The sequence below is a fragment of the Nicotiana tomentosiformis genome, chromosome 11, assembly GCF_000390325.3.
Source record: "Nicotiana tomentosiformis chromosome 11, ASM39032v3, whole genome shotgun sequence".
Taxonomy (NCBI): Eukaryota; Viridiplantae; Streptophyta; class Magnoliopsida; order Solanales; family Solanaceae; genus Nicotiana; species Nicotiana tomentosiformis.
The window spans coordinates 82,151,360-82,179,083 of NC_090822.1; the positions used below are offsets into that span (position 1 = coordinate 82,151,360).

Genomic DNA, 27,724 nt, shown 5'->3' on the forward strand with positions numbered 1-27,724 from the left:
AAAATCTAAATAACCCAACCCCTTTGAGCATATATTAATTATTAATAGTACAAATCTACCCCACATGGACATATGGATGAACTCTAGTGACAGATGGCCTAAAAAGAAACTGAAATTTCAAAATTTAAACTAACACAAAGATTAATATAAAGTGAATCATACCAGATAAAGTGAGTTCACTAGGTATGTAAGCATAGGAAGGTGTGTGTGGTAGATAGTGAAAATATCTCAGTAAAACTTGCAGAGCAACAATGATTGTAAAGAGGGTGAATAGTGTAAAATGAAATCAAAACTCCTATTTATACTCAGAGTTATTGAGATGGAAAACGACTGAGTGCGGCCGCACAAATCCAAGTGCGGTCCGCACTCTTTCACCTGGGCCTGAATTCTTTGTTCCTCATGTGCGGTCCGCATATTTTGTAGTGCGGCCGCTCAATTCTTCATGCGCTCGTAGATCAACCCTGCACTGATAGACTCAAAATTTAGAGAGTTTGATTTTTGACACTTTGTTAGGCTTTCAATTGTGCGATCCGCATGTGAAATGTGCGGCAGCATAAGCACCTTTGTTGTGGCACACGAAATTCTACGATCCGCATAATTAATGTGCGGTCCGCAGTTCGTTCAACCCTTAGCCATTTTAAGTCCACATTTATTGCATGTAACACTCAACCCTGTAGAACACTTCAAATTAAGTTAGAACAATAAATAACATCTATCTACAAAAAAAAAAGGAAACGAATATGGGTTGCCTCCCAAGAAGCGCCTGATTTAGTGTTGCGGCAATGTCAAAGCATCCTCAAGTGAATTAAATGACCGGCACCATGTGGCTATCTCCAACCTTGCCCAAGTAGTTCTTCACCCGATTTATATTGACTTGGAATACTTCATTGTTCTTGTTCTTCAAGTCTAATACACCTAAATGTGTCACACCCACAATTTCAAACGGACCACTCCACTTGGATTTTAGCTTCCCGGAAAACATCCTTAACCTTGAGTTAAATAATAACTCAAGATCGTCCACCTTGAACGCTTTGTTTCAAATGTATTTGTCATGTAGATATTTCATCTTTTCTTTGTACAAGGATGAACTCGCATATGCATGGTACCAGAACTCATCCAATTCATTCAAATGTGCAACCCGCAAGTTTGCGACTACATCCCAATCAAGATTCAATTTATTTAAAGCCCACATTACCTTGTGCTCTAGTTCCACCGGAAGATGACAAGCTTTTCCCGACACTAATCGGTATGGATATATTCCGATATGTGTTTTGTAAGCCATATGATAAGCCTATAATGCATAATCAAGCTTCTTGGACCAATCTATCCGATTAGCATTCACCGTTTTAGACAAGATACTCTTTATCTCCCGGTTGGAGACTTCTACTTGCCTACTAACTTGTGGGTGATAGGGAGTCATGACCTTGTGAGTAACACCATACTTTCTAACTAAAGTGTCAAAAGGTTTGTTGTAAAAGTGTGACCCTCATCGCTTATGATTGTACGTGGAGTACCAAATCTTGTAAAAATATTCTTCTTTAAGAAAGCCACTATACTTCTCGCCTCATTGTTGGGTAAGTACGGCCTCAACCCATTTGGACACATAATCTACCGCGACCAAGATGTATGTGTTCCCACAAGAACTCACAAAAGGGTCCATAAAGTCAATGCCCCAAACATAAAAAATATCAATCTCCAAGATGGTTATGAGAGGCATTTTCATTTTTCTTTGAGATTCCACCGGACCGTTGACATTCATCACATATTTTCACTAAATTATTTGTGTCCTTGTAAAGAGTAGGCCAATAGAAACCATAACTAAGATCTTTGGCCGCCGTTCTTTCTCCACCATTATGACCACTATATGGTGAGGAATAACAATCCCCAAGAATATTGCCTTTCTCTTCTTCCGCTACACACCTTCTAATAACCCCATTCGTACAAATCCGGAAAAGGTATGGATCATTCCAATAATAATCTTGATAATCTCTCTTGAGCTTCTTCCTTTGGTTTGAAGATAACTCATCCGTAATGATTCCACTCACAAGAAAATTTGCCAAGTCTGCAAACCTTGGCACCTCTTTCATTGAAATGGCCAAAAGTTGCTCATCGGGAAAGGATTCATTGATTTCAAGGCCATCATGCTGCCTCCCCTCCTCCTCCAAATGAGACAAGTGGTCTGCTACTTGGTTTTCACTACCTTTCCTATATTCGATATCAATATCAAATTCTTGCAACAAGAGTACCTATCTCATCAAATGGGCTTTTGAATCCTTTTTGCTCATAAGATAGCGAATCATCGCATGATCAGTGTGGACAATAACTTTAGCATCTATCATGTATGCGCCAAATTTCTCAATTGCAAACACAATAGAAAGGAGCTTGTTATCCGTAATGGTATAATTGACTTGGGCACTATTCATGGTCTTACTAGCACAGTAGACCGGATGAAAAGATTTGTTAATACGTTGCCCCAAAATAGCCCCAACCGCCACGTCACTTGCATCACACATGAGTTCAAAAGGAAAACTCCAATTGGGAGTGGTAATGATAGGTGTAGTGGTCAACTTGAGCGTTAATAGTTCAAAAGCTCTCATACAATCATCATTGAAATTAAACTTTGCATCATTCTCAAGGAGCTTACATAATGGGTTCACCACTTTAGAGAAATCTTTGATAAAGCGCGGTAGAAACCCGCATGGATTAGGAAATGCCGCACACCCTCTACCGAAGTCAGGGGTAAAAGCTTAGAAATCACCTCAATCTTTTCCTTATCAACTTCAATTCCATTCCTTGAGATTTTATGGCCAAGGGAAATACCTTCCTCAACCATGAAATGGAATTTCTCCCAATTCAGCACCAAGTTGGTCTCTTCACACCTAGTCAACACTTTGTCCAAATTTGCAAGACAACTATCAAAAGAATCACCAACCACCGAGAAGTGATCCATGAAAATTTCAAGGTAGTACTCTACCATGTCCGTGAAAATAGCCATCTTACACCATTGAAAATTCACAGGTGCATTGCACATACCAAATGGCATCCTTTTGAAATCAAAAGTACCATAGGGACATGCAAAGGTTGTTTTTGTTACACCCTATATTTTCGTACATAAAAATGCGTCGTAAGCAAACTAATGTAGGACGAAAAATGAGATAATATTTAAAAGTATATAAAGTAAGTTAATAATTTTACCTCTGAGGTTACAAATATTGAAGATCATGAACAACAAGTACATAGAGGGTTGGACAGTTCAGAAGCTAAAGCAATTGAATAAAACAATGTTTCGTCGAAAGTCGACAAGTTGGGAATGTTATAACATGTACCTTTGGGGTGAGACTAGGGTGATTAACATGATAAGTAGATTATGTTATGATTTATATTATTCGTATGACATCCGTGTGTTATGTTTTGAAGTCAAGCGAGTTGTGAAACAAAAGTCGATGAAAGTCATCACAAGTTACATTCATAAGTTTTACTGAAACTTTGGGTCAAATGTAACTGCAATTTTATCCCAATATACTTAGAGTTATGGGGTGTTCAACCCATCAAATTAAATATCTATGAGTCTATTTTTCAACGCATTAAACCGTTTGTCAATACCACATTGGAGTAGAGAGATATGGGTTTTTTTGCAATACTGCGCAAGCTGCTAGGTGACAAGTAGGTGTGTCACCTACTTGCTTAAATGAAAGCCCAAAAATGGGCCATTTAGGGTCGTCCAAAGAGGCCTTTTAAAGGCCTATTTTCTTCATATATTAGACATAAAATAGATCATAATAACCAGACATAATCTCTGCAAACAAATCCTCCCAAAAAATTTCCCACAAACCCTAATTGATTTTCTCTCCCTTTCAAGTTCTAATTGGAGGTAAAACCTAGAGTTTTGAAGAACCAAGATAGGAGTTGAGTTATCCAACAAATAAGGTGAGTTTACTGATCTCTTTCATCCAGTTTTTCTTCTGTAAATTCATGGTAAGTCGTTCTATACTTGTAAGAACTCACGGGACAGTGATCGGAAGCCGTGAGTTCGAGTTATTTACTTGTAGCAGACTGTTTTGTGGACTATTTTGTGTTGCTGTTGGGCTGGATGTTTTACTAAAGTTTTGTGGAGTTTAGGAGGAGTAAGGGGGTGTAGAAAAACCATATAAATGTAGGGTGTTTGGATGGTCGTTCGTCATAACATTTTCGGGTCGTTTGACACTACTACGGTGGTCGTTTTGTGTATGAAGAGATTGGGGTGTGTTGGGCTGTTTTGTAGTATTTGATGGTGTATATAGGGCTGGAAAATGATGTATATATGTTGTTATTGTTCTGTTCTTGTATTGTTGGTGTTATCTTGAATTTGGAGGAAGTAAGGATTATAGGGGAGATGCTGCCCGTTTTAATACAAAATAAGTTTGTCGTTCGTTGTGTGATAGTTGTACCTTTCGTAACTTAACGATAGTATTATTATCATTCTTGTAGATTAAGGTGCGAAGAGGTGAGTTCAACTTGGTGATTGGGAAGATTGTGATAAGGTATGTTAAGTCTAAGCCCTTCCTTCATTTTGGCATGATCTCGTAATTACATGTGTTTGATAACGAGGCATAAAGAGAAGCTCATACTCCCAAATTTATATACACTATCCTAGTCTCATAAGTTACAGTACTCTCCCTTATCGGGACTTCATATTCAGTTTAGTTTTATCTTCATTCAGTCAAGAGAGCAGAGGGTCTATATATATATATACAGTATTACACTATTTTCACCACCATCGAGCTATAATCAGTGGGCAGGCCCCTATTGGGCAACCTCTGATCAGATGGTAAGTTATATATACCGAGCCTACTGTGGCCGAGCGCCTATGAGCGAGCCCAGAATGGCCGAGATACAGAGCCCAGTATGGCCGAGCCTATTACGGCCGAGCAGTTATACATACCGAGCCTTATAGGGCCGGACATTTATTTTACTTACTATATTGAAGGAGTTTAGTCACTATCAGCAGGTAAGTATATCTCCAGATCATCTTTGACTCCCAGTTACTTCCAGTTATTATATTATCAGTTTAGTTTCAGTTTATAGTCGTGTTATTGCCTTACATACTCGGTACATTATTTCGTACTGACGTCCCTTTTTCGGGGATGATGCATTTCATGCATGCAGGTTCAGATAGATAGACGGGTAGACCTCCTCAGTAGGTATTTCCAGAGTTTAGCCTGATCGGTAAGCTCCACATCCTTCGGAGTTATCGGGTCTAGGTTTTCGTGTACATCTTATGTATGTATTTATATATATATTATGGGTAGGTCGGGGCCCTGTTACGATCACAATATATCTATCAGTAGAGGCTTGTAGACATATCCTGTTGGTTAGTGCAGTATGTTGGGTTGGTAGGCCTAGTATGTATAATTTGGTGGTTTGTCAGTTGTAGTAGCTATGACGGTCTTGTCGGCCTAGCTTTATATTGATGTTTAGTTAGCGCTAGTTTCCATTCAGTTTTATATTTTGCTTCGCAAATTGTCTTGCAAGGTGGCCCCATGGCCAAAGTATGACATTATATGTTCAGAGTCCCTTAGTCGCAATTTGGTACGCCAGGTTAGGCGAGGCACCGGGTGCTGGTCTCGCTCCTATGTTCGGGGCGTGACAGTTTTCTCTTGATATTACAGAGCAATGAGAATTTGGTTGTAGCTCGAGTACCCATCAAGAAAACTATAGAAAGCACGATCGGCCAATCTATCGAGCATTTAATCTAAGAATTGAAGTGGAAAGTGATCCTTCCTTGTAACTTTGTTGAGCTTGTGATAATCCATAAAAACCCTCCAACCGGTTACCGTTATTGTAGAAATCAACTCATTCTTATTATTGGTAAGAACAATCATTCCCCCTTCTTTGGGACACATTGAACCGGAAAGGTCTATGAACTATCGGAGATGGGGTAGACAACCCTAGAATCCAACCATTTGATAATCTCCTTCTTTACAACTTCTTGCATAGACTCATTGAGTCTTCTTTGATGTTCAATGGACGGTTTAGCACAATCCTCCAACTTGATCTTATGCATGCAAAGGGCGGTGCTTATACCCCGAATATCCACCAAAGTCCACCCAATAGCCTTCTTCCTCTTTTGGAATACCACCAATATGGAATCAACCTACACGTTAGTCAAATAAGAGGAAAGAATAACTGGTAAAGTAGAACAAGAGCCAAGAAATTCATACCAATGGTTTGGAGGAAATGGCTTCAACTCCAAAGTAGGTGGCTCTTCAATAGAAGGATTTGTAGGAAGAGTCTTCCTATTCTCAAGATCCAAAGATAATTTTTGGGGTGCATAGTTGTACGGCCCCATTCCTTGCAAAGAGTTAACACATTCCATGAAGCCATCCATCTCGTCATCATCAAAATTGAGCAAAACAGCCTCCGACATATCACCAACATTGATTGTAGTACTTGTATCATCAACAATAACACCGGTCACTATGTCCACAAAAGAACACACCTCATTGCCATTTGGTTACCGCATATACTTACACACATGGAATACCATTTGTTCATCACCAATACTGAAAGTGAGTTCTCCGGCCTCTATATCACAAAGAGCCTTACCCATAGCACAGAATGGTCTCCCTAGAATGACATGCACTTCATAATCAACTTCACAATCTAGAATACCAAATTCTGTCGGAAGAATGAATTTATCAACCCAGACCAAAACATCTTTTCCCAACGGCCTCTTCATGGTACGAACAACCATTTGCAACCTCATAGAAGTGGGCCTTGATTTCCCAATTCCCAAAGTCTTGAAAACCGAAATAGGCATCAAATTTATACTCGCCCCAAGATCATAAAGTGTTATAGAAAACTTGGCACTCCCAATTGTACAAGGAATCATGAAAGCACCGCGATCCTCTAACTTCGGGGCCACTGAATGAACAATTGCACTTACTTGATAAGTGACCTTAATAGTTTCAAAATTCATCGACCGCTTCTTAGTCACAAGATCTTTCATAAAGTTTGCATAACCGGGTATTTGTTCCAAATCTTCTACCAATGACACATTGATTGAAAGACTCTTCATCATTTGAATGAACTTCTTGAATTGATTCTCACTATTTTTCTTGGCATGTCTTTGAGGGTATGGAGGTAGAGGCTAAGGCAATAGTGCCTTAGTCTTTTGCACTACCGGTTCTGGTATGTTAATGATGTGTTCCCTAGACGGGTTCACTTCCTCTTGAGTCTCTTCAACACTATTATCGATATGGATCCAAAATTCCTCATTTGCTTGAACAACATTGTTTGGGATATCTTCTTCTTGCATCACTTGGTCATCATCGACATGTCGCCTTTCACTTGAGGTGGGTGCATTACAGCCTCTTCCACTTCTTGTGATAACCGCCATATCATACCTCGTAATGTTACCACCCTTTGGGTTCAACGTTGTGTCACTTGGTAGTGAAACCTTAGGACGAGAATTTATAGCTTGAGATATTTGGCCCATTTAAACTTCTAGATTATGGATGGATGTGTTGTGTGAGGTAAGTTGGGCATCTGAGTCGGCATTATTTTTCATTATTTGCTTAAACATATTCTCAATATGTCCCATCTCATTGTTTGAAGAACTTGAATCATGGGAAGGATAATGAGGTGGGTTGCATGGTTGTTGATACATTGGGGGCTTTGAAAACCCAACCCCCGGTTGCGTTGATTATTTTCCCAACCACCTTGATTGTTGCCTCCTCAATTTCCTTGATTGCTTCCACTCCAATTTTCTTGGTTGTTATTATTATGTCAATTCCCTTGATTGTTAGAGTTCCAATTTCCATGGTTATTTTGTGGTCACCATTATTGTTGATTTAAGTGTTGGAAGTTGTTTCTTTGCTCTTGAAAATTGTTCATATGTTGAAATTCCTCCTCTTGCTCATTATAAGAATCATATTGTTCAAAACCGCCATCTTCTTGAACATAGTTCTCCACCCAAGTTTGCATTTCTGGACCCTTGGTCCTCTTCTTGTTCACCAAAACACTGACTCTCTCCAAAGCATGGAATTGCTTAGGAGCTTGCACTTGATTGAGTTGGGTCGTTGCTAGTTGAGTCATGGTAGTTATCAATTCAGAAATGGCTTGCCCATGGTCTTGTAACTCTTTGTGGAGGTGTATCATATTCAGATCACCTTGTGGGATATTAGCTCAGGATTTCCAAGCCAATGATTTTTTGCCAACTCATCTAGAATGTCACATACCTTCGCAGAAGGCATTGTCATGAAGTTTACACCAGCTAGTTGGTCCAATACACATTGGTTAGTTGTGTTAGTCCTACAATAGAAGGTTTGTTGCAACATGATCTCCATCATATCGTTGTTAGTACATTCCTTAACCATTATTCTATAGTGTTCCCAAATTTCGTGTAGTGGTTCATTCGGTTCTTGCTTGAATGCCAAGATTTCATCCCGAAGGGTAGCCATGTGCCCGGGAGAGAAACCCTTAGCAACGAATTTGGCCGCCAACTCATCCCAAGTGTGTATTGAATGGTTCCGCAAACGCTTCACCAATCTAAAGCTTTACCTCGTAGAGAGAAGGGAAAAAGCCTTAGCCTCAAGGCATCCTTAGAAATATTAGTTTGCTTGCTCCCCCAACATGTATCCGCAAAGACCTTCAAATATTTGTATGCATTTTGAGTTGGTGCACCGGTAAAGAAGTCCCGTTGCTCAAACAATGTGAGCATCACATTGGTGATTTGAAAGTTGTCTGCCCTAATATAGGGAGGGACTATTGCACTAGCATAACCTTCATTGGGCAATATCTGGTGTTAAGCCGCCTATGGGTGAGGTAGTGGAGGTGGGGGTAGTACGGGCATATTTTATTGTGGCCGGCCTCGCTGATTAGGTTGTTCCAATTAAGGTACCTCATCGGGTTGTTTCTCCTCACTGTCCAAGTCCTCCAAAGGTATATTTTTGTTCTCATTGTTCGCCATGTTTGTATCCATGATTTCTTCAATAAGTTAGTAACACATAAAGGAAAGAAGATATTCCAAAAATACAATCAAATATATAGCTAACACCATTAAAACTCCCCGACAATTGCGCCAAAACTTGATCCACGCCCAATACACACTCAATCAATGAGTGGAAACGGTTGTTGGAAGAATAGTACCCAATAATGAGTTGGGGTCGATTTTCTCAGGGAGTTAAATATGGGTGATAGGGTGTACACTTGATACACAGAGATAAAATATCTCAATTACACTTCCAAACAAAAGGGTTTTGTAATTTACTTCTACAATCTATACTAGCAATGATTCACTAGAGAAAAAAAACTAGAGATTGAGTAATTGTTTTTGGTTTTTTTTCATATAGGTAAAAGGCCTAGGGATGTAACCTTCACCTAGGTGTTAGTGAGGTGGGTTAATTACATTAACACTTATTTTAGTGATCGAGGAGTATTATAGATCTCAACTCTATATTACCCACTTAATACCTCTCGGTCATAGAGTGATTTTGCCCAAATTGGCTTTCTCAAACCCAATTGGATGTCAAGTAAAATAGTTCATATGAGCTCAAGTAGGGGTTTCCTATCTCTAGTTCAAACCTTTTAATTAGGCTAGACAAAACCTTAACTAGCCTAATTTCTTGTTAGCCTAATTTTCCTATACTAGGTCCCTCTTTCTCAAGTAAGAACAAGTAAAAAAGGCATGAATCAATATTTTCAACCATTAATTATAGAAAAAATTCATGAACAAGGCTAAATAACAAATACCCAATCATAAACAAGCTTTAGATTAATTACCCATAAGGTTTACACACTAGGGTTGGGTCACAACCCTAGTAAATATCTAGCTACTGCTAAGAGAAATAGAAGAAAATAAATAAGAAATACTAATTAAAGCCATAATACAAAATTAAAATGATAAACTAATGTGTTTTAACCCAAATTGGTTACAAATTATCAAAAGTAATAAACTACAACAACTGCAGCTCAAAAAGCTATATAACTTGCCCTAAAAAAAGATTCACATCTATTTATAGTGTCTCAAAATTTGCTGACAAAAATTCCCTTCGAGAGGTTATGAGGCCACACAATTCCATGTGCGGTCTGCAGTTTACTTGATTCTATAGGTTGAGGAATTCTATAGCCGCACAATTTACTTTGTGGCTTCACTTCAGCTTCTGTAGTCGTGCTTTTCCTTCTGCGACTGCACTTTTTGCAAGGCTTCACTTCTGCAGTTGCACTTTTCCTTCTCCACACTTTGCTTCAATCATCATCTGAGCTTCAACATTAGATCTGCAGCCGCAAAGATAATGTTGTGGTATGCGCTTTCTTTTGCGGCCGCAGAATTACTTTTGCAGGCCACACTTTTAGCCTGTTGCGCTCCCTTTAGCCTTATGAGTTGGAACACTTCTTTTATAGTTATATTTCTTTATTAGAGTTTATTCTCCAACATTCTTGCAATTTGAACAATTTCATTAGTTTTGGGAATATAAATTAGCACTTTTAGACTAAAACTACTACAAGAAATTACTAATAAGTGGTTAAAATCCACACTTATCACTGACCAACAAAACCTCTACCATGACGCGCTCTGCCCCCAAAATAGGGATCAGTAGATCCTCCCGATCCACAAGGCTTCTTAGCCTCCCTATCCTACATCTCTAGACTGCGGATGCGCTTCATCCTCCTGGCGATCTCCACAACCTGCTGAAATGAAGTATCAGTCTCCACTTTCCATGTCATCCCTAGTCTGTGACCATATTTGAGCCCCTCAATAAATATGCAAACTCTCTCTATAATAGTAAAAACCAAATCCGGAGAATGGCGAGACAACTCACTAAACCTCATGGCATAGTCGAACACCGTCATATTCCCCTTTAGCAACTGCTCGAACTCTATGCACCACGCATCCCGGAGGATCTATAGGATAAAATCCCTAAAAACTATATAAAAACACTGAGCCCAAGTAAGTGGTGTTGTATCAACTAGCCTACCCTTCTCATAAGGCTTCCACTACCTATATGCTGACCCTGTTAGCTGGAAAGTAGTAAGGTCAACCCCGCTCATCTCAACTATGCGCATAGTGCACAGAATATGGTGACACTGCTCCAGAAAACCCTATGCATCCTCAGAAGCTGCACCACTGAAAGTGGGAGGACCACTGGCCTAAACTCAGGCTCTTCCTCTGACGCTTGGCCTCTAATGCCGTTGGCCTAACTTCAGGCTGAACCGCGGCCACTGGATGTACCGGAAAAATACTCGAAACCTGATCAACATAAGACCGCTGCTCTAGATTACGGGCAGTGGGAGTCTGAGCTCCTCCCCATCCTGTGAAGTAGATGGTGCAACTGGGATCAATCCTGTCTGGGCCAATTTACCAAACATGCTGAGGAAATGTGCTAAAGTCTATTGAAGTCCAGGATTAGCAACAGACATCTCAGGTGCTTGCTCCCCGACCGGAACTACTAGTGGCTCTTCAGTTGTTGCTCTGGTAGGTTCTCTAACTATAACACGTGCTCCTCCTCGGCCTCGGCCTCTGCCACACCCATAGCAACACTGGCTCTAGGGGCAGCATCACTCGTAACTACAGCTCGTATCCTCACCATTCGTGAGAGAATAGAATGACACAAGCTCAAACTCCAAAATCAATAAATTTGCAATTATAGGAATGAATGAAGTGAGGTTTCCTAATAGTTCTGTAGCCTCTTGAAGATAAGTACCGATATCTCCGTACTGCTCCACAAGACTCGACTAAACGTGTTTATGACTCGTAGCACCTATGAACATAGAGCGTTGATGCCAACTTGTCACGACCCAAAATCTCAATTTAAGGATCGTGATGACACCTAGTCCCAAGGGCTAGGTAAGCTTAACACACATTGAGTTTTTATCAGATTTAAACCATTAAATATAAGCTAATAAATTCCATACATAGCTAAAACCGAACAATAGTTATACGTTTTAACAAAAACGGCAGTACGAAGTCATAAGCTCTACTGAAAATAGATTGGATATCACTAAATACAAAAATGTTTGGAAATAAAGTAAACAGTAGTAAAGAACAGTGGAAGGTGACTCCGAGGCCTGCGAGCAGGCATGAAGGTATACCTTGAAGTCTCCGCAACAAATCTCAAACAGATAGCTAACTCCCATCTCGTTCTGAGGTACCTGGATCTGCACAAAAAATTACCGAAACATAGTTTGACTTTGTTGGGCCGGGCCCAGTCCTAAGTGGGCTTCGCGGGCCCGGTCCTAAGTGGGTCGGTCCTATGCGGTCTAGTCCTAAACAGTCTCGGGCTTCACGGGCTTATTGCTGGAACCGGCTCGGGACCGGGACACGAACTAACGGTCCCGGGTTAAGTGGGTCGGTCCCGGGCCTAAGTGGGCCTAAACGGGCCCAAACGGGCCCAACAGAAACTTTCTATTTTAAATTTTTTTTATAGAAGTTAGAAAAAAAAAATAGTAATAAAGATATATAAGCTATATTCGATTTATATACTATATATACATCTTAAAATATATATATATACTATATTATATATACACAGTATACATCTTAAAATATACTATATATACATCTTAAGATATACTATATATATATATAGTAAAGTATAGTAGATCTTAAGATATATATAGATCTTAAGAAATATAAGCTATATATATATATAGTAAGATGTGTATATAGAATATCTTAAGATGTATACTATCGAATATGACTTATAAACTATGTGTATATATTATAGTATATATATAGTATATTATACTATAGTATACATCTTAAGATGTATACTATACTATATATACATCTTAAGATATATAAGCTATATTCGATTTATATACTATATATACATCTTAAGATATATATATATATATATACACACACACACTATACTATATATACATAGTATATAATTCATATTCGATAGTATACATCTTAAGATATATATAATATATATAGTAAGATGTATATATATTATAGTATAGTATAGTATAGTATATACTATATATACAACTTAAGATATACAAGCTATATTCGATATATTCAATATACATATATATATATATATATATATAAGCTTATATATATACTATACTATACTATAATATATATACATCTTACTATATATAAGCTATATTAGATTTATATACTATATATACATCTTAAGATATACTATATATACATGTATATCTACTATACTATACTATATATATATCTAGTATACTTAGTATATCTTAAGATGTATATATAGTATAGTATAGTATATATATAAGCTTATATATATATATGTATATCGAATAAAGCTTATATATCTTATGAGATGTATATATAGTATAGACTATAGTCTAGTATACATATAAGCTTTTATATATATATATATATATATATATATATATATATATATATATATATATATACTATACTATACTATACTATACTATATGTATAGCTTAAGATATATAAAAAGATAAAAATATTGTAAAGAGATATTCAAATCAATGCGTTATATTTTTATTATAGCATTAAAAATCATGGCAATATCTTTCTTAGTCTTCCTCCCCCCTATGGAATGAGCACAATAAGGTGCTAATACTACCATTGAGAGGAAAAAGAAACTAATCAAGATGTGCCAAAATACAAGTTACATATTAATTTACATGGTATCTCTTACAAATTTCATAAATCCTTCAAGGTCCGGAGAAATTTCCGTTGGTGGTGGCGGAAATGAATCTTGGTCATCACTGCTTCCAGGCGAAGCATCATCCTCCGCAAGTTTAACTAGCATTTCTTCGTAAGCTTCGTCTACCTCTGGTTGTGATTCAGCAAGTCCAAAACTTCTTCTTTCCGAACGGATCCAATCTATGAAAAGTACTGATTTTTCCAAGCTCTCCCTCATAGACGCTCTATAATCACCGAGTTGAAGTCTTGCTTGACTGAAAGCGCTCTCTGATGCCACTGTTGAATCTTGAATAGTTAAAATATCTCGGGCCATCCTTGAAAGAATCGGAAAGTGTTTTTCTTTGTCCTTCCACCATTCCAAAATATTAAAGGAGCAGTCGGGATTCACTTCCTCAATTTCTTGTGACAAATAAACTTCAAGCTCATTTAGTTGTGAAAAATCACTAGTACTAGAACCTTGAGAACCCCTGAACCCTGCCCAAGCACTAAGTGCTCTTACTCCCGCAGTTCTTTTAGATGATTAAGAACTAGAAGAAGAATGAGTTAGAACATTTGGTCTAGCATGATCTAATGCAACTTGATAAGCATTATAAATAGTTTGAACATTTATTTTAATTGAGGCTATTGCGTTCGGAAGTTTAGACAACTCCTTATCTTCAAGTGTTAAACCATTATAAACAGTTTCATAACAAAATTGAGGACCTCCTAGTTTTATAGTAGGATTTAACAATGCAGCAATACCATAAATAGGGGGAATAGGGAAAAAATATTTTTTAAACTTTTTTCTCATGGAATCAATAGCAAGTTGATAAATTTTCCCACCCTCTGAAAAATGATCAAACAAATTTGCAAGTTCTGCCCTGTGTGACATGAATTAACTATTCTATAAGCAATAATACGCTTTTGCATTATCCAATGCTCATCAATCCAATGACTTGTAACAGTAAGGTAATCACAGTCATTACCACTTCTACCAATATCAGTTGTAATAGCAAGACGACAATTTATATGAGTAAATAAATAGCACAAATATTGTTCATATTCATGTTTATATTTATAAATATCACTCTTTACGGTTGTGCGAGGAAAACCTTTATAAGTAGGATTATAAACTTTTCTAATATAATGCACAAAGTGGGGGTTAGAAGGAAAACTATAGGGTAAGCACATAACAATAACCATTTTTGCCAATTCTTCCCGATCTTTTTTTGGATCATAATATAAAATACCACCGGTAACAGTGTTAATTCCCGGTTGAAATTGATTTGACATGGTACTAAGGTCAGCTTGATTAGGTGCACTTGTCCCCTCAGCCAAAGCTTTCATACAAAAATATCTAGCTTTATCTTGAGGGTGTAGCAATATGTGTCTAGTCAAACTTTCCGTCCCCCCCGACTTCCAACAACTTCCAACATATTGAAAAATTAACTCTTTGCCACAAGTTTAACACTTAGCCCTATTTTTTTTTTCTCTTAGTTGAGTAAAAAATTTCCAAACAAGAGATGTTTCTGCCCGTTTAGAAGGTTGTCTAGAAAAAGTAGGGGCACTAATAGGAGGGTCAGACGGGGGATCATCTGGATTATTATTAGTTGGGTTAACTTCAGGAGCAGGACTAGTAGGTGTATCGTCATCCGGTTGAGTTTCATCAAAATCTATTTCTTCATCATCATTTTCATCAATAGTTGGATTACCATAAAGAGCATTCATATATTCATGGTTTAATTGTTCACCTTGTGCAATATTATGGCAAAATTGACTCTCGGTAAATTGTAATAAACTATTATCGCTATCAAGAATAGGAGGTTTAGGACGGGTAGCAGGTTTGGGTCGGGGAGCCGGGGGAAGTGGAGGAGGAACATATTGTCCACTAGATTCACCACTCTTCGATTTTCCCTTATTTTTACTAAACATATTTTTTAAGGAATAAGCCATCTTAGTTAATCAAGAAAAGTAAATAAAACAAACAAAATTATAATATTAAAACTTAAGAGTTGGAACGAGTTTACCAAATTGACGAACAACTTGTTGGAAATTGATTATCGTTGAAGACTTCAATTCACCAACTTCAGAATTGTTTCACAAATTGTAACAATAAAGTAAGCAATAGTAGCAATTATATAAGTAAATTAGAGAGAGATTGTGATAGATTGATGATTTTGTAAGAAAAAATAAAATAATGATGGGGTATTTATAGTTGAAAATAGGGAAAAAGTGTAATTATAAAAAGTTTGGGATTAAAACAATGTTGGGGGGAGGGGAGGATTAAATGACTATTTTTGACAACCCAACAGCTATTTTTTTTTTTTTTTTAAAAAAACAATTTAAAAAAAAAATAGCCGTTGCGGTCGTTTGGCCCGCTTAGGTACCGGGCCGGTTCTGGGACCGCAAATCATAGGATCGGCCCACGAGACCGAACCAGGCCCGCTAAAACCGGACCAAACGGTCCTGGCTCGTTTAGCCGTTTGGCCTGTTTGGCCCGCGGTCCCGGGCCGATCCTGGGCCCGGACAGGCCCACTTGCCAGCCTTAGTCTAAGACCATATTTGAGCCCCTCGATAAATATGCAAACTCTCTCTATAATAGTAAAAACCAAAGCCGGAGAATGGCGAGATAACTCACTAAACCTCATGGCATAGTCGAACACCGTCATAGTCCCCTTTAGCAACTGCTGGAACTCTATGTGCCACATATCCCGGAGGGTCTGTAGGATAAAATCCCTAAAAACTATATAAAAATGCTGAGCCCAAGTAAGTGGTGTTGTATCAACTGGCCTACCCTTCTCATAAGGCTTCCACTACCTATATGCTGACCCTGTTAGCTGAAAGCAGAATATCAATATAAAGCTAACAACAAAAAAACAAGGTAAAGAAATGTCAACGAACGATAATCATGTAATAAACAATAATATAACTAAACACAGATTTAATATAAGTGAAGGCAATTAAGGGATAACAACGATAGTTCTAATCATCAAACCGTTCCAACAAAAAATTTACAACAAGAATCACCCCGAGGTTCCACACCTCATAATCACAAATCACGAGTCTCCAAATCATAAATCTTATAAGCATGGAACCTCGTGCCCACATTATTAATCACAACTGCACGGACAATTCACACGTTGCACGGACAACTCATGTGTCAATAACACACTCCGCTCGGCGTGGTCACATGCTCAATAATCACAATCCGCCCGACGTGATCACATGCTTAATATCCCAAAATGCCCGGCGTGATCATAGGATAACAATCCAACCATATCACAAATAAAGCATATATACAAGAATACATTTACATGATCAATGAACATAAAGTTTCATACTCATGGTCTGGTATAAGTGACATGTTACAGTGTATGCATGTGCAAGTGTACTATCACATCTCAAATCAACAATTAATATCATAGACATCGAGTATCACTTTAGAAATAACACAACAAATCACGTAATATGCATGACATATGCAAGGAAGTCCCACCACCATATATGCCCCAAGTCCATCACATATCGTCCCCACACGGCCCCCATGTCTCGCCGCGTGCGCAACAATAAAGTAAATTCCCACTTTGTCTCGCCACACACTCATCAACAATTATCCCATCTTGGCTAGCCATATGCGTAAATCCGATATACATACCTTATCTCGCTGCATGTGGAATATCAACAATAACAATATCACGGAAAACCTCGTGCAAACACCCCGACAATCCACTCTACAAGTCCACATATGTTAAATTCACAACATAATAATTAACCCGCACTACACGTGCCCAATGCCACCACATTGCCATGCATACAAGAATGTGACATTCCATGTATACAAGAATTTCAACAATACTAAAATAAAACAGAAATAAACTCAACAATGAAAGGCATTCCATGTGACAACAACTTCAATCAATTTTTTATTTTTAAAAGATAAACAAGATCCCCCAAAATTTCTTCTCAAATCTCATGATTTATATGTTAAATCTCATAAACAATCATGTTATGTAATAAAACTAGATTAAAAATACTTACCCAATAGTTGTATTTGAAAATCCCTCCTTAAAATCGCCTCCTACCGACTCTAGGATTCTAAAATATGATAAAATAAAACTAAGTCCCGAAATATACAGTATATAAATAATTGCAGGTGTCGCATTTGCGACTCGGGGTCTGCAAATGCAAACCCTTGCAAAAGCAGAAAATCCTTCAAAAAAGAGTAGCTTGGACGACCCTGAAAAAATTGCAAAAGAGATAAAAATTATCGTAAATGCGAACTCTGGCCTTTCGCAAAAATGCCAAGTCGGTCGCAAAAGCCACCTTCCCCCAGCCCAGGCCTCTTCGCGTTTGCGAGGCTGGCTTCGAGAATGTGACGCCTACCAGCCCACTAACACCTTCACAAATGTGGACTTCATTTCGCAAAAGCACTTACCCAATAGTGTTATGTAAAAATCCCTCCTTAAAATTACCTCCTACCGAGTATAAGATTCTATAATATGACAAAATGAGACGAAGTCCCGAAATACGCAACATATAGACAGCTGAAGGTGTCATATTTACAACTCGGGTTTCGCAAATGCGAATCCTTGCAAAAGTGGAAAAGCCTTCGAAAAAGCGAAGCTTGGACGACCCTGAAAAAATTGCAAAAGCAATAAAAACTATCGCAAATGTGAACTCTGGCCTTTCGATAAAGCGGCCTTCCCCCAGCCCAGGCCTCTTCGCGTTTGCGAGGCTGGCTCTTCAATGCAATTACTGTCACCCCACTAATACCTTTGCAAATACGGACTTCATTTCACAAAGGCGATGTTCGCATTTGTTACCTTCTCATGGCAAATGCGATGGAACCAGAACCAGCTCACTCAAACTCGACAAAAACAATCTGAAACCCATTCGAAACTTACTCGAACCCGCGGGGCTCCACACAAAACATTCACACAAGTCTAAAAACATCATACAAACTCCCTCATGCGATCAAAATACCAAGATAACATCCAGAACCATGAATCCAATATCAAAACACATGCAAAATTACAATGAACTTCAGGGATTGCTAGAAACACAACCATGTGTTCGATTCCTATCAAACCAACTCGGAATGACACCAAATTTTGCAGACAAGTCACAAATGACAAAACAAACCTATTCCAAGTCTCGAAAAAAAATCCAAACCGATAGCAACAAAGTCAAACCATGGTGAAACTTAGGAAAATTTTAAACTTTCAAATTGTCAACTTTCGTCAACAACTACCAAATCAACCTAAGAACCTCCGAATCCAACTTCGGGTATACGCCTAAGTCCAAAATAAGCATTCAGACCTAAAGGAACCATAAAACTCTTATCCAAGATCAAATATGTAAAAATTAAACTTGGTCAATTCATCCAACTCAAAGTTTCGAAAATGGGAATCATTCTTCCAAATAAATCACGAATCATTTGAAAATTGGAACCGACTAAACACGTAAGTCATAATACCTAATATGAAGCTACCCAAGAGCTCAAACCATCAAATGAAAAGCCAAAACTCAAAATGACCGGTCGGACCGTTACACATGTATAGAGAAATACCATTTAGTGTCAAAGTATTTAAGTATTATTTAGTTGAATCAAAATATGAGCTTTAGTACCTGTGGCATTCGCGTTTGCGATGGACTTGTCGCATTCGCGTAGAAGGATTTTGGGACATGGGGTCAGTGGGTCATTGCTCTTCGCATTCGCGAAGGACTGGTCGCGTTCGTGATGCTTGGGCTGGACTATCCTTCACGATCATGAGGACCCCGTCGCATTCACGAAGAGAAGCTTCAGTGCCTGGGCAGGCTTTGCCTTCGCAGTCACGAGGCACTTTTCACGTTCGCGAAAAAGGGGCAGCTGAGACTTTATTAAAGTCGGGATTTTGGATATGTTTTTCATTTCTCTCTTTTGTTGGACGATTTTAGAGCTTCTTGGAGAGGGGTTCTCACCTAGTTATTGAAGGTAAGTAATTCCTACCCAATGTAAGTTTAATACAAAGATTATGGGTAGATTTTAACATGTAAAATTGTAGAAATTATAGGTTTAGTTGAAAAACGCTAGGTTTTGATAAAAATGAAATTTGCCCACGAAAATGATTATATATTTGGGTAAAAATTATATATTTGAGTTTGTGAGATTATGGCAATATTTATCTTCAAATATTTTTTGAATCCTAGCACGTGGGCCCGACGGTGAATTTTAGGAATCTTTCAATTTGGGTTGGATAATTACTCTAATAGTTAAATTATGAACTTGTGAGTATATATTGAATAATTTATATAATATTTGGCTAGTTTCGGGTTGTTTGGCACCAAGTTGAGGATTTAGAGTGGATTTGTGGACCAAAAGTGAGCTTGAGATCTAGGTAAGTCTCTTGCCAAACTTTGTAAAAGGGAACTCATCCCCTTAGGTCTATCTTGTTGTGTATTACTTGTGTGGGGAGCTACGTACGCACTAGGTGATGAGAGTCCATGCGTAGTTATATTCCATGAGATGTCCGGGTAGACTTAGATCCACATCATATTTTAATTGTACTGTTATATTTATTATGCATATTAAGTGTCTTAAATTTAGCTGAGACTAGGGATTTTAAAGTTGCAAATTTCCAATTTAGATTTCTTATTTTGGGAAGAATTGAGGAATGTATAATAACTCTGAGAAATCTATGTCCTCTCGCATCGCAAGTACTTCCGTGAGCGAGGTAAACTTCTCTACTCTCATGGGAGCAGGTCGTTTGCCTCGGCAGTATAATAGATACATCTATGGTTCGTGTCGCTCCACCCTTAGCAGTGCACAGAGTATTTTGAATGGAGTCGTACGACCTCGGCATAAATCGTGCGTGATAATTCTCGGAGCCCGATTACACTTAATATTATGTTATGGCTTGAGAGGTTATAATTTATATAATGACCTAAATTGATTTGGAACTAGTATGTGTTAGATGGATATTTTTGAATTTACTATCGGTTAAAGAATCATTTATTCATTGCTTGCTATTGTGTTATTTTTATTATTCACATATTCCATGCCTATTTAGAATTTCTGTATTTTATTATCGGCCCATAGTAAGTGTCAATGTCGACCTATCGTCACTACTTCTTCGAGGTTAGACTGTATACTTACTAGGTACATGTTGTTTATGTATTCACGCTACACTTCTTCACTAATCGTGCAGGATCTGAGGCAGGTGCATCTGGCAATCATCCCAGCGCGCACCCCCGTTACCCCGAGGCTCAGTGGTGAGCTGCTCTCTGAGGGCGTTCTGCAGCACCCGCTGTCTCTCTTTTGCATTTACATTCTGTTTACCCTATTTTAGACACTATCTTTTTGTTTTGTATATTCTACTAGTTGCTCATACACTTGTGACACCAGGTCTTGGAAACATGCTAGTAGACATTTTATGGCTTTTGAGCATTTATTTCACTGTATTTGCTCTTTCATTAGTTTTCTCTTTACTTTATTAAATTTTTCACTTCTCATTCACTTAATAAAACAAAAATCGACTACTTTAGGATATTTAAAAAGAATTGATACATGACTAATTCACCGTTAGCTTGCCTAGCAGCGAAGTTGGGTGACATCACAGCCTATAGGAGAAATTGGGTCATGGCAATATGGTATTAGAGCACTAGGTTCACGTAGGTCTCATAAGTTATTAGCAGGTCTAATAGAGTCTTGCGGATCGGTGTAGAGACGACCATACTTATATTCGAGAGGCTATAGGGTGTTAGGAAACTACTCTTTCTTCATATCCTATCGTGCAATTGATATTGTGCTAATTATCTTTCTCTTATTCTCTCAGAGATGGAGAGAACGCGCACCTTAGATGTACCCGACCATGGAGAATCTGCTCCCCCTGCGGATAGAAGTCGAGGAGGAGTCTAAGGGATGGCTGCAACTCATGGTAGAGGATGACAGCATCCTAGAGTTACTCTGGTTGTGTCGTCAGTGGATCCAGTGGAGGATCATGCTATTGAGGAGCAGGGCGAAGTGCCTGCAGCGGAGTCAGCCCTGGTGGATTTCCTGTTCGCACTAGGATTCCAGGAGGTCATGGACCGTATGTTGCGATTCATGGATTCTATGACTCGGGCTCGTTTATTTCCAGCAAACACAACCAAATCTCAGATGGGGAGGGGGGAGTTCCATCAAGTTTGTTAACATTGGCCATCCATTATGGTTAGGGGCATCTCCATCAAGTTTGTTAACTGTAGGGTGGGTTTTGGACGTAAAATGAAATGGAGGACAAACGTGTACTATTTACAATAGTACAGGGGCAATCATGGCCTTTTCCCCTAGATTTTAACATCAAAATCATTCGAATCAAAGTGAAATCTTGTGAAACTTTGTTAAATTTATGGAAAATAAAAAATTGCGTTATGAGAGTCAATTTGGACTTGGATTTCAATACAAATCACATATATGAACTCGTGAGGTCATGGGTAGTCGGAATCTACCATTGCACCCGAGTTTTGACCGGGCGGGCCCTGGGTTGACTTTTGTTGACCTTTTGGGAAAAGTGTAAAGATCATAGCGTTTTCTATTGTAATTGATTTCCCTAACATTGTTTGATGACATTAAGTCAATTTTGGTTAGATTTGAGCATTGTGGAGGCGAGTGTTAAGGTAAAAGCTATTTCCGAGTGTGTAATTGGCCTAGTTGAGGTAAGTGTCTTGCCTAACGTTCGGGGGGGGGGACTATCTCTTAGGATTGGTATTGATTGATTCATTTATATTATGTGAAAGTCGTGTATGCAAGGTGACGAGTGGGTACACGGGTTGTACGTAGTATTCGATCGGTTTAGGCTATTTAGACTTTTTCCATGCTTTAATTTAATTGTCATATCATGTACTAAATTCTCATAGTCAACCTATTCTTACTCGTGTTATTCTATCCTTACATGCCTTAAATGATTTCGTTAATACTTGTTCTACATTCTAAGTGATAAATTACTCTCATGCTTTAGTTGAACTTGTTGCCTCTATTATTGTTACATGTTATTTCTTCCATTGTTGATTATTATTAGTTGAAGTTATTGTTCATGCTATCTATTTCCTTGTTGATTTCCATTATTTGAAGTTATTGTTACATGGTATTTCTTCCATTGTGAGTTATTCTTATTTAATATCGTGGTTATACATTATCCCTCATTATTGAGTTATTGGTGTTGAAGTTGTGAAGGTTGTTATCACGTTGAGGCGAACTTGTTGTTGTTGAAACATCTTCCTTGTTGAGCATTTTACATTCATTGTTGTTGTCTATACTCTTGTATACATTGTGGTGGAGCCACGAGCTATTGTTTTGGAAATATTGATATTGTTGATTGTTGGAAAGTTGTGATATATGGGCACTTGTGGTGCGAGTTATTATTGTGATATTTTATTGACGCCCATGTGGTGGTGTAAGACTAAGGGTTAATGTGCATACAACGGTATAACATGTGACTTATGTGCGTGTTGCTTGTAGGGGAACTACGTGAAGCCACACGGCATCATAAGGTGGGCTAAAGTGCGTGTAGCTATTTCGAGAAAATGTTTTCAAAATCTATTTCAAAAGTAAGGCTCATGCGGCAATATAAGGAAATATTGTGATTGATACTATGAATTGTGAATACGAGGCGGTACCTTGGTTGTGATTCTTGATACATAAACACGAGGCGATACCCCGGTGGTGATTCATATTCTACACAAGGTGGTACCTCGTTGTGATTCTTGTTGTTTTGTTATTCCTTATTTTTGTCAATTATTGTCCTTATATGATCGTTGAGGTTCTCTTTAACTAATTTCTTCATGTTATTTCCGTGCTTAAAATTTTGGTATTAGTTCATGCTATTATCGTGTTTCGTATCGGCTATTTCTTCGCGTTCCGTTATTATCCGTTCTTCTGTTTTCAATCTTTTTATTTATATCCTAGTAGGTGTCTTGACCTGGCCCCCGTACTACTTTAATGAGGTTAGGCTTGATACTTATTGGTTACCATTGTGGTGTACTCAAACTACGCTTCTGCACATCCTTTTATGTAGATCAAAGTATCTATGCCCGTCCCAGATGCTAACTTTGAGTTGTGTTGTTATGTGTGGGAGACTTCAAGGTATACCTGCTCCATGTCTGCAGGCCTCAGAGTCACCTTCTTTATCCTTATTTCTTGTTGTATTTTCATTCAAACAGTGATGTAGTAGTTATTTTAGTTCACTCTAGAGAGATAGTGACTCAGTTCCACCGGTCTTGGAGAGTGTATTGTTGTTGATTCTATTTTTGGAAGTTTACATCAGTTTTTCAGCTTTGTTTTAGTATTTTGTAAATTATTTCTGTTAGGTAATTATAAGTTGTTAGTCTTACCTAGTCGTAGGTACTAGGTGCCATCACGAGATCCTTCGGAGGGAAATTGGGGTCGTGATAAGTTGGTATTAGAGCTATAGGCTCATAGGTGTTACGAGTCATAAGCAGGTTTAGTAGAGTCTTACGGATAGGTACACAGACGTCTGTACTTATCTTTGAAATGCTACAAAACTATTAGGAAAACTTTACTTCTTTGATTCCTTTTCGTGCGAATTAGTTGACTTCAAAAAACTGAATCTTTGACTTACTATTCTCTCATAGATGGTGAGAACACGCATTGCTGGATCCGTCGATCAGATACCTGCTAGAGCCGTTAGAGGCCGATGCTAGGGCAGAGGCCGAGGAGGAGTACATGGTGCCGCCGGAGCACCTGCCCGAGCTGCGACAGAGGAACCACCAATTTCTCCAGTTGGGGGACATTCACCCAAGGCACTTGTTCCTACCCTAGTATTTCAAAAAATGTTCGTATAGTTCTTGAGCATGTTCGATACTCTAGCTCAGGTGGATTGATTCCACTTGCACCAGCCATATCTCAGGTTGGGTGAAGAGCTCAAACGCCCATGGCTCATACCCCATAGCAGCGGGTCTAGGTTGATTAGGTCCCAGAGGTTATACCAGTACAACCTGTTGTTCCGATTCATCCCGTGGTTAGGACAGTGGCATTTGAGGAGGTGCAACTTAGACTTGAAAGGTGCAAGAAGTATCACCCTCCTAGTTTCAGTGGTTTGGCTTCAAAGAAAGCACATGGTTTTCTTGAGGAGTGCCACCATATTTTTCGACCATGGGTTTCGTTGATACGAGCAGGATGGATTTCACTAGTTTCTAGCTGTCAGGAGAATCATACGATGAGGGTAGCCCAGCCCAGCCGATGCAGCTTCACTTACATGTACTCGGTTTTCAGAGTTGTTCTTAAGAGAGATTGTTCCCCAAACCATTAGGGATGCATGGCACACGGAGTTTGAGCAGCTGCACCAGGGTACTATGATAGTGTCAGAGTATGCCGTCAGGTTCAGTGACTTGTCCAAACATGCACCTACCTTGGTTTCTACAGTCAGAGAGCGAGTTCATCAATTTATCGACAAGCTCAACTATGTATCAGATTCAGCATGGTCGTAGAGTTGGAGAAAAATACCCCATATCAACAGGCGGTAAAGATTACACGGAGGTTGACGGGTATGCGGAGCCATGAGAGGGAGGATAGGGAGGCCAAGAGTCCTCGAGGTATGACAGGATTTAGTGGTGCCAAGCTGCAACTACAACTCATCATGGTAGAGGCTATGTGAGCCTCCCAGTTCATTTAGCACTTCCATCTTCTAGTGGTGCTCCGGTTGTACAGAGGTCTCAGGTTGCACACTTTGCTCAGCCACTTTCTAGCGTATCTCCCGCACGGGGTGCCTTCAGCGGTAAGTCCAGCCGACCAGGCCTGAGCCAGGTCAGCAACCACACTCATTGAGAGCTTGCATTGAGTGTGGTGATACCATCATATGGTTAGAGATTTCCCCCGGCTCCGGAGGGGTGCACCTCCACACGCTACTCAGGCTATATAGATTCAATCATGTCCACAAACTTCTCAGGCCATGGTTGTTTCCCCAGTTACCGCTCCACCTACACAGCTAGCTAAGGCTGAGGGACGGGCTAGTAGAGGTTTCCCTAGAGTGGTAGGCCAGGCCAAATGCTATGCTTTTTCGGGTAGGACGGAGGCAGTTGCTTCAGACGTAATCATTACAGGTGGGTTCTGATTTTCCATAGATATACATCAGTCTTATTTGATTCGGGATCTACTTATTCTTATGTATCATCTTACTTTGCTCTGTATTTGGATATATCTTAAGATTCATTGAGTTCTCTTATTTATATGTCCATGCATGTGGGAGATTCTATTATTGTGGACCGTGTGTATCAGTCGTGTTTAGTTGTTATTGGTGGTGTTGAGACCAAAGTTGATATATTGTTACTTAGTATGGTAGACTTTGATATTATCTTGGGCATGTACTGGTTATCGCCCTATCATGTAATTCTAGATTGTCACGCCAAGACTGTGACTGGCTATGGCGGGTTTTCCACGGTTAGAGTGTAGGGGTGCATTGGACTATGTTCCTAGAAGGGTTGTATCATTTATAAAGGCTCAGTGTATGTTTAAGAAGGGGTGTAATGCTTATCTAGCCTTTGTGAGATATTTCAGTGTTGAACTCCTATCGTCGAGTCCGTTCCGATAGTGAGAGACATCCTAGATATATTTCCAGTGGATCTTCTGATCATGCCGCCCAATAAGGATATCTATTTTGGTATTCACTTACTGCCGGGAACTCAGCCCATTTCTATCCCACCATATCATATGGCCCCAGCAAAGTTGAAGGAGTTCAAGGATCAATTGTAAGAGTTTCTCGATAAGGGTTTCATTCGGCCTAGTGTGTTGCAGTGGGTTGCTCCGGTCTTGTTTGTGAAGAAGAAGGATGATTCTTTGCGCATATGTATTGATTACCGGCATTTGAACAATGTCACATTGAATAACATGTATCCATTTCCACTCATTGATGACTTATTTGATCAGCTACAAGATTCTAGAGTGTTCTCAAAGATTGATTTGCGGTCAGGTTATCATAAGCTAAAGATCCGGGATCCAGATATTTTTAAGATTTCCCTTAGGACTCGATATGGTCACTACAAGTTCCTTGTGATGTCATTTGGGCTGACAACACCCTAGTAACATTTATCCACTTGATGAACAATATATTTCATCCTTATCGATTCATTCGTCATTATGTTTATCGATGACATCTTGGTGTACCCCCGTAGTCGGGAAGATCATGAGCAGCACTTGAGGATAGTGCTTTAAACCTTGAGAGAGAAGCAATTATATGGAAAATTCTCAAACTGTGAATTCTAGCTTGATGCGGTGGCATTTTTGGGTCATGTGGTGTCGAGTGAGGGGATGAAGGTAGATCCGAAGAAGATTGAAGTAGTGCAGAGTTGACCCAGACCGTCTTCAGCCACTGAGATCTAGAGTTTCCTTGGTTTGGTCGGGTATTATTGTCGTTTCGTAGAGGGTTTCTCTGCTATTGCTGCACCTATGACAGATTGATCCAGAAGGGTGCTCCTTTCAGATGGTCCGAGGAGTGTGAGGAGAGGTTTCAAAAGCTCAAGACTACTATGACTACAGCCCCAGTGTTGGTGTTACCTACGGGCTCAGGGTCTTATACGGTGTATTGTGATGCGTCATGCGTTGGCCTTGGCGCGATGTTTATTCAAGATAGTAGGGTGATTACTTACGCGTCTCGGCAGTTAAAGACCCTTGAGAAGAATTATCTAGTCCAAGACTTGGAGTTGGCTTCCATGGATCATGCATTGAAGATTTTATGGCACTATTTGTAAGGTGTCCTTTGTGAGGTCCTTACTGACCACTAGAGTCTACAACATCTATTTAAACAGAAAAATCTTAACTTGCGGCAGCGGCGGTGGTTAGAGTTTCTTAAGGAATATGATATCACTATTCTATATCATCCTGGAAAGGCCAATGTGGTAGCCGATGCCTTGAGTCGAAAGGTGGAGAGTTTGAGTAATTTAGCATATCTACCAGTAGGCAGAGAGGCCATTGGCATGGATGTTCAGGCTTTGGCCAACCAGTTCGTCAGATTGGATGTTTCGGAGCCCGGTTGAGTTCTTGATTGTGTGGTTTCTAGGTCTTCCTATTTGATCGCATCAGAGATAGTCAGTATGAAGACCCCCATTTGCTTGTCCTTAAGGACACGTTTCAGC

General features: G+C 39.1%; 1 protein-coding gene across 1 annotated transcript; it reads right to left on the reverse strand.

The window, feature by feature from the left end:
• Positions 1-1,688: 1,688 nt before the first annotated feature.
• LOC138901753 (uncharacterized) lies at positions 1,689-7,057 on the reverse strand. Its single transcript, XM_070189541.1, has 3 exons — positions 6,511-7,057; positions 6,201-6,456; positions 1,689-2,205 (listed from the first exon to the last, which is right to left on the reverse strand). Exons 1-3 carry the CDS (start codon positions 7,055-7,057, stop codon positions 1,689-1,691), a joined length of 1,320 nt encoding a protein of 439 aa, XP_070045642.1.
• Positions 7,058-27,724: the final 20,667 nt, after the last annotated feature.